General features: G+C 38.0%; 1 protein-coding gene across 1 annotated transcript in view; it reads left to right on the forward strand.

Moving 5' to 3' along the window:
* Nucleotides 1–9046, forward strand: part of LOC124173952 — a 346527-nt gene extending 337481 nt beyond the window's left edge. Inside the window, exon 6 of the mRNA XM_046553116.1 lies at nt 6955–9046. Coding sequence (XP_046409072.1) covers nt 6955–7034 — 80 coding nt within the window. The 3' untranslated portion in view covers nt 7035–9046. The remainder of the gene's footprint in view (nt 1–6954) is intronic.
* Nucleotides 9047–9270: the final 224 nt, after the last annotated feature.

Below are 9270 nucleotides of genomic sequence, written 5' to 3' on the forward strand. Positions count from 1 at the left end.
TGGCCGGAGAGAAAGGTAGTGCTCCCCTGGGACAACGTCCGGCTCCAAGCCCAGGCTCATGTACCACGCACCCACCCTCCAAGCGAGCCAGCCTTTTTCCATTCTTCCCAATCCAGGAAATTTCTCCCCCAACAGACTAATCCCAGAGGTGCCCCTCCCACCTGATTCCCCCCCCCCCCGAAATCAGCCCCCCCCTCCCAGACCCCACTCCCAATCGCCAGTGATAGCCTCCGAAGGAGCACTTTAAGCTTCGCCGGGGACGAAATGACGAGGAAAGGAAAACATGGAGCAAGATAAGTGGTTGTAGACCTCTGAGGGTGAGGTGAGGAAGCTTTGCTCCCACAAATATGCTAAGTAAAATATTGTGAATTGTGGAAAATAAGAGAATGTGTTCTCAATTCCATTAATCACAAACCAACAAAGTGTTCAAAGTTCCAGCATCAATAGTGGACATCGAATTCAAAATGTCACTTTATTTCACTTTAAAAGGCTGTCGACAATTCCTTTAACATATCAACAGCTTACCTAAATTTTAAAATTACCATTCATCTTGTACCTAACTAATCATAAAATTCCTAAATAAGAATTCCTAGTTTCGACACTACCTATCTTCTTATGTATCATGCATTAGCAAGGAAAACTGATAAACCATACCACTTTTATTTCGTATAAGAGCGCTCAAGTGAGAAATATGATATCTTTGGAGCTAATCTATAATTTACACTGGGTAACGTAGGAAATGATTTTTTTAATAGAAAACGCATAAGCACCTCAGCACCAGATGCCTGATAAAGTTTTAATCTGTAAAAATAAATTTCAAATATGAATGTTCATGTCATCATGTCTTTGGTGGATTTCATAATCCCAAAGGGACGAAGATTCAATGGATGATGGTCAATATTCCCATCCGTCATTGAAACGAACGATATATAAAATTTTTATAGCTAATTAATTTCAAGGTTATTTCAACTTTATTTTCTGAAATGTTTCGAATAGAGATAAAGAAATACGAATACATTTCCACGGTTCGACGATGCATTGCATGTTTGGCTTAAGTTGACGGTCACCCACCGTTTTATGTTGAGCTGAACTCAATCTCCATCGAATGGGAAGGAAATGAGGAGAGTGTTGGTGAAGGAGACCAATCGGCGAAAGCCTCCCTCCCTCTCTGATTGGCTCTGCTAACGGAGAATAAGGATTGGCTGCAAGTGTGTGTCCATGAACGCCGCTGCCGTCTCTCATATTTAGTTTTTTTGTGCTTATTTAAATTTTTGGAGCCATTGGCAACTTCTCGCCCTGTTTATCTACATACTACCGATAGCAATGCAAGCCGCCTGAATAGACGAAAGTCTGGGGGTGCTAGAACGCCATTTGTTAACGAAAAACATGGAAGTGCTCTGAGGAAATAACTCTTAGCATTCATTCATTGTCGTGCGGGGGAAAACCAATTCCCATAATTATCCGTTCGGAAAAATACCTCTCTTAATTTATCCTTTCTGCCGGATCTGGAAATGTTACGGGGGTCTCATGTTATGTTCTCCGTGTCGCTCTGAGAAATATCTATTCTCAATTTCCCAAACAATGTAACCGTATATAAGCGCGCAGATTCTGAGTCTGTAGTGGCTTCCGGCCTAATTCGTTTAACTATTCGGAAACCAAATCACCACTAGCGGCGCTGTCGTCGCTGACGTCATAATCCAAAATGGCCGTCAGTCCGGGTATACTTCTCGTGAATAACAACACATTTCAATTGCAATCTCCGTGATTCTCCTTATTGCTGTGGATTCGATTGCGCATATCGGCACCGTTCTTCGTTTTCGGACTAAATTGCATTCTAAGGAACATGAGTAGCAAAGTTTTTGTGATCTATTAAGAAATTGTGTGATATTTGGGTGGAAATTGCAGCCAACGAAATATCTTTGAAGGGGAGAGCGTTTTAAACGCGGGTTTGGTGATCACTGTGGGGCTTCACCAAGGAAATGGCTGTGAATTAAAAATAATGGCTCTTGTTCTTCAAACAAGTGGCCTTACCAAGGAACCGCTTCAAATAAACGGTCTCATTAGCCTAACAATTGATGAAAAAATCGAGATCCGGAAGTTTGATTGTTCTCGCAAAGCGGGAATTGTTTAGGAATAGGTAGAAACCATTCGTAGACAACCCAGTTACATTAGTAGCTATTAATGGTTAATAATTTTATGCTACATTAATTTAACCTTTAGTATTCATGAATAATAATGCAAAAAATGCCAATCATTTATTACTAGTTTGTGGATGTTGCAGTGTCCATCAAGTCAGTGGCAAGAGTACCATACAATTATGGGAGAAGAAAGCTAATATGAAGGAAAGAAATTTAACAAATAAGCAGTCATAAAGGAGAAATTTCAAGCTTCTTACTAATTTAAAAACAAATTAAATTTACATTAAAATTGTTATTGTTGGGATATAACTGAATGGAGAAAACTTTTGTGTCAGGTACCTTAAAGAAAAGCTGTTTTAACCATAGACCACGACCACTTTGGGCTACACTGACCTCTTTCTCTGGTACATATCCTTCAATTCTCTATCCTATGCCTCGAATAAAAAAAAATAAATGGAGTTACAGCTTCGATCAAAAACTATAATCAAGCCGAAAGATAATTAGTTAGTTAGGTATTACCTAAACATTTCACTGGTCGTATATGACTGCAATTATACATGTAAATACTCAGATTAAGGATTAAAATTGGGCCCACTGAAAAATGTACAGAACTAACCAACCTGTATGAAATCACCAATTCATCATAGATGACAGCAATACAACCACATGCTGACTCATAGGCGGATTTATCCCCTCCCTCCCCAGACCTATGAGATACCCCCAAAGGTTAGACCAATGCTTTTCCATAATGGCATCTGTTTCTCAGAAAATATGCGCAGATAAAAAGAAATTCATGTATTTTATGTACGCCCATTGTCCCTGCATGGAATACGTACCTGCTTCCCTCAAAAGGAGTATGGAGTGAAAAGATGTCATTCACAGTAAGCTACATAGAGAACATAAGAAATACATTCTAACATGCAAAAGAGGTAACCTTGGTGACATGGACAGCAAGCAACTGGGGTCTTGAAGGAGTTAAATGAAACAAGATAACAAAATTTATATCAGTCGATATATGTTTTCCAAAGAAGTCGGAGATATCAAATGGGAGATGTATACAAAGATAATACACAAATGACATGATTAACATTGACAACATTATCATTCATGGTACACTTGATGCGGAAGTACGTGGTTTAAGTACATTATGAAACCATGGAATAAAAAAATATAGTACAAAGCAATACAATAAGTAAAATATGCCCAAGTGGTGTAATATCCAACAGTTATAGTCATATCTTGGATGATTTACAATGTTCAAACTAGATTTAGACTTCAATAACAGCCGAGTTACACCATGGAACTAATGTCATTCATCCCCCTTTTTAAGGAAGGCAAAACAATGCAAAAACAAATAAAATTACACTTGATATGGAAGAATGTGATACAAGTACATGATGAAGCCATGGAATGAAAAAAATTATTATATACTGCCATACAATGTGTAAAATATGTGCCAGCACGGCAAAGGATAAGTTTAGCTTCATTTTCGTGAGCGATAAAATTATTTTGCACTTGTTGTAAGAAGTACCTCATGTTGTCAGGCTGAAGTTCCGAAAACAAAGTAACTAAACTGGCCAATTGCAGAAAGGAATCGAGGCCAGTCATCGTGTATAGGTTCCTCTCACTGACGATCATGTCAGCCACCGTCGAGTGAAAGTCACCACTAGTTACCTGGCACCCAAAATCCCTTGTCTCATTCACACATTGAGTGCCAATACTACATTGTACACCCCTAACATCTCCAGCAATGGCGAGCAATGGATGTGGTTGCCCATCATTGGTGTGCATAAAAATGTAATGGGTATAAAAATTTTAAAGATTGAAATCCCTTAGTGAATTTTTTATCAAATTACAGAATAGAGTTCCCCTTGGGGACAAAGTTCCTTTACTAAACACTTTTAAGAATTTAACAGATCGTTAAAATCTATGGATAGGAGAAGTTAGAGACGATTACTGACCTCAACGCTATTAGCATCCATATGTAGCATTAGCAGTCCACATTATTTAGAGATATAGTAGGTACTTATTTTAGATTAGACAAGTTTTGATTGACATAGCAGTTTAAATGTGCTTAGATAGCATAAAACCTTGAGAATGACGTAGAATGTCGAAACCATGGCTGGTACTGGAGTTTTACATTAAAAAGTGTAAGTTACCATTTCTAGTTTCTATCATGTGCTTTGATGTTGCACCGAAGAAAGTAAGCGACTAGTGGTTGCGTAAAGATACCAAATTCCCACGTGCCCAAATGCATTTTGTGCATCCCATAAATCGAAAAGTTTGCTAGCGATAGATATTGGCTTTACTGTTTCAGGTGAAATACATGAATGTGAAGTTTATTGAACATGCATTTTACTCATTAACAAGCTTAAATATGAATTAGCGGGCCATAAAAATGCCATTCGACAGCACAGAATGAAAATCTACGCCAGGCTAAATTTTTTCTTCGTGTATTCAAATAGTAAAAAGGCGAAACAGCTCAAAGCTCTGAAGACATGCGACTCAAAAAGAGAGAAGCTGAGAGATTCGGTGAGTGAAAGCCGCAGGACATTTCTCTTACTTCTTAACTGCTTGCGGAGCGAAAGTGGCTTGCGGTTAAGAAGACGCGAAGGAAGCTTGCGGATTAAGTGAGGATTAAAGCAAGGAAACAGAATTTCTCAGATGTCATATAATACTTACGAATTGAATGAGATGAAAGCCATGGGCCTTAAATGAAAGAATGCGCTCCAAGATTTTAATGCTTTGATCTCCTTAGCTGGTGGCACTTGAGTCTCTCGGTTTGAAAGCAAAGCCAGCAGAATTCTGTCGTAAAAGCGGCGGGGATAAAAAGCAGCAATTACGGCCTAGGACAGTTGTCTTTCGGTTGAAAGCGAAATTAAGCAGTCTTTTCTCTGCCAAATACACCTGTGAGCTGGAAGAGCCATGTTGAATTCTCTTTTACACCTCACAGCCACAGACCCGTAAGGTGAATACATTTTGAAGCAAAAGTAACTGCCTGAGGCAAAGTAATTTATTTCTATGACGAAGTCATCATTTAGGCATTAGGTCATCATGTGATGCATATTTGTAATAAAATAGCAACGTGTCCTCAATGTCACTTTTTAGAGCATCACTCCAATTCCGTGATGTTGCATGACCTGGTGTACTACGGGAATTACATCGGTCTGAAATAATATTTGATGTATACAATTATTAGCTGAGTTGTAGAGAGGAGAATGTTTTGAAAAATGACGTGAAATGCATTTTCCGGTCATCTGCAACTCATTTGCCGCATAATAAATTCTCTCGCTCCAGTTTATATTCAATTAGGCACCTATATTCTAATTCTCGGAATGTGGTATTTGAGTCAATGGCAGGTTTTACCATTAATTATTGAAGCATTATTTATTGACCTCAATAAATGATTGCCTTTCCTTTCTTCATTATCATGAAGTAGATCCATCATGCTTCACCAAACACAATTAAATCTTGGAATGTAGCTTGAATATCTTATTTTTAATGGGACTGTGACGATACATCGTCACAGCTCTCGCCTGCGATGCGGGGAGTTGAGTCCGGGTGATAGAAAATATTTTTATAATTCTAAGATGAAACTTCAAGATTCCTCTCAAGAACTTATGTGTGGCCTTCCAGAAGATTCTTGCAGGCGACTGTATAAGTCACCTCTCCTGCCAATCGCGGCAGTGTTGAATTAAGTATATCCAGAATAAACATCTACGTGCAATCAGAAAGTCTTTCATTTGGCACTGATAACGCTACAGGACCATTGTCTATATTTTAGATAATTATGGTTTGAAGTACAAATTTACTGCAAAATTCCAGCATCTTAGTCGAGAGTCAGTGAAGGATAGAAAAGGGGCTCGTGTTTCATTGAATGATTAGCACTATTTACCCCTCACGCACACAATTCTGTAGCTCATGAATTTTTTATTCTGTATTCATGAATTCTGTAGCTCTGTGATTGTTTTCGTATTAGCATAAAATTAAACATTAAAACTATCAACCATATGTCATTCTGTACATTCTAAGCTTTTTGAACTCATTTCATGATTTTTATGCTCATAATATTTGTTGCTTGGTGCTAAGTATACACTATCAATTTAAGTCAGGATTGTGTATTGACAATTGGTCAACAGCGGCGTATCCTTTTATCTGAAGCCGCGTATCCTTTTGTTGATATTAATGGGGAATTTTTTCTATGAAGCAGTTTCTCATCTCTGTACGGGACAAAGGAATGTGATATTTCGTTAAGCAGAGTCGAATTCGGGGGGAGAATCCTGAAATAAAAGTAGTATAAAATTATGATGAAATTTAAAATTATGATAAGAACTTGTCTAAAAAATACCAGGTTATTAATTACTATGAATATTATATTGCATTTCTATGACTATACGAAATTGGTTTACAACAGGTTAGAATACATTTTGTAAGAATTTTCATTTATATTGATACTTCACTCGCCGGAGTCCATTATTTCCGTCGCCACTAAATTTCAAAGTTTCATGCGATAAGTAACTATGAAAATTCGTGCTTTTTATCGGTCATAACATTCTGAGACCAAAGTTGGCTGAGTAACTGTGGTAATCATTTTGTCATAATGATATTTCCGTTTTAATGCTAAGTTGCGTGGTTATGTCCAATGCGTAGCTGGGCATATCATTTTCAAGTTATGGCTCAAGATGTATTCAAGAAATCAATGTGGCCGAAGGAAGCACAAGTACATTATGCACCTGAGATGTATGTTCTCGTTGCTAGAGTTGATTGTTTCCCATTCACACACTCACTCACTCACTCTCTTTCCCATTATTCGCAGGGGGCGCTTTGCGGAGGCGGGGGGAGTTGTGGGTGTTGCCGCTGGCGGCGCTGTCCTCGCTCGTCCTGGGGCGGAGATAGCAGTACTGCCTTCTCCCGCCGCGCATCAGCGGCAGGTAAAGAGAAGCCGAGGACGGAGGTGCCCTTGGAGGAATGAAGGAAGCATTCCCCTCGTCGGATGAAATAAGGGAATCTACGGGATCACTTTGTTTTCGGGAGTTTCATGTTTTGAAGGACTGGAGGGTCCTTGGGTTTGGACCAATGGACAATATTTTCGTGTGTAGCATTGAAGAAGATGGTCGAGGAAGGTACGGGTGGATATGGGTGCTGCTGGATTCGGAAGCCCGTGACGACCGGTCGCGGAAGAACCATTCTAACTGAAAGCCTTTTTGTAAGGGAACTCATTAGTTGGAAAGAGGATAAGTATTAAATGTAAGCAAAGGGAACTACTGCCGCGGGTGGTGGTTCCTTTTTTTACCTAGGATTATATCGAACGGATCGTGTTCATTCGTTTCCAATCGTCTCTCTTGCCCCTTCCTTGTTTCATGGGGGGATACACTGATGACGCGCGAAAGACAGTGGGAGGGGCAGGGGGGATGGGAATAAACATTTGATTCAGAAGGAAAAATGAACATAGGCATTCCTTTTCGACCTCGTTTTCCAACTGAATAGTGGAAAATGCGATCCTGCATTTTTAAAGAACTCACAAAACAGAGCACCGCTTTGGTTGGGCCATGTTTATTTTGCTCGAGAATAAAAAAAGCATTTTCAAAAAGAAAATTTAAAACTTGTAATCATGATGTAAAATTGAACATTAACAAGTTGTACCATGTGGGATTTCACAATAATTTGTGACAATCTTCGTGATGACCTCGTATTTTTTATTACTATGTATCAAATGTTATATTAAATTTCCTTGACATTTTGCAAATTGTGCAATGGACGTTGAATATATCGATGTCGAAGTTAGTTCTCTTTGTGAAAAGATGATCCTAATTCGAAAAACATACAATGAAAACTTTGAGTTGGAGGCAAAGAATTTTATCAATGGGCCATTATTATTATTTTTGAATGGCATTTGGATTTTTCCTCTTTCGTCAAGGCCTTTTTTAGCTAAATACCCGATATACATTTAGAAAATACTGTCTCCTCGCCACTCGAAGACATATATTCGCGGCATATTCTTTATTTTTAACATCTACTTTCATATATGTTCCATTACCATTTAATTAGTAATATTGCAAGCGGTATCTCAAGTTTTCCAATGAGCTCAATTTTCGTCTCTCTGAACAATGGCGGACGCATTGGTTGGGCAATTATCAAAATAGCTTTTAACAATTCCCTGTTTTTTTACGATTGGCCGAACATTTAATGGAATAACAAAGGTACCCAAAGAAATTCTTCAAGAAAATAATTTTTCAGCGAATGTATGGATATATATATGTATATATATATACACACATTTAGTTAAGTTTGCTATGAACGGATTTTCAATTAATACTAACTATAGAGTATAAGTAAAACAAAAAATGTGTTTTTCAGTAGTTCAATTTGTTAGATTACGGTGAGAACTGTGATTCATCATTTTGATGAGGAATGGAAAATAGTATCGCAGGAGAGAGAAATGAATGGAATCCCAAATATTTTCTAACCAAAGATATTAAGAAGGTACAGCGAAAAGGCTTCCAAAAATCATACTAAATGTAGTGTAAATAAGCTAAAATTAAAAGCAGGGAGCTAAACAACCCTTTAATATAAATAGGATGTAAGCTTAGAGGTCTTTAGCGGACTTGGGACAAATTGAAGGAATGAATATTACCGTCACATTGGTGTTGGATGGCTCTCGTGAAATTGCGATTTCCAGTTTGCGAAACAGAGTGAACTCGACGCGAGTGTTTGTTACAATTTCCGATGAAATGTCTATGAAAAGTTTGAGATGAGTAAACATGAAAATCTACACTTTGACAATTGACGTCTGAAGAGATGGCCACGGAAAGGATGAAAACATGTGCTAAGTATGTAATTGTCAAATGATGTTTTAAACGTTTGGTGTGCGTGTGTCTCAGGAAATATCAATAAAGAACTATAAAACATGTTGTTTTATTTTTTACTATTTATCCATTATGGCTGAGTGTTGGCAGTGATGATATCTATATGCTCACAGTTTCTTCTTCTAGTTAGGTGAAAAATGTTTTCTTTGTTGGTTTCCCCATTGCTTTATTTTCAATCTTATGAAGTTTGGATAATTATAATGAAGAGATGACGCTTCTTCAATGCTATCGTCTGAGTAGTTCTCAAGTAAAGTCACGGAACGTAA

Source organism: Ischnura elegans, chromosome 2 (assembly GCF_921293095.1).
Source record: "Ischnura elegans chromosome 2, ioIscEleg1.1, whole genome shotgun sequence".
Classification (NCBI taxonomy): Eukaryota; Metazoa; Arthropoda; class Insecta; order Odonata; family Coenagrionidae; genus Ischnura; species Ischnura elegans.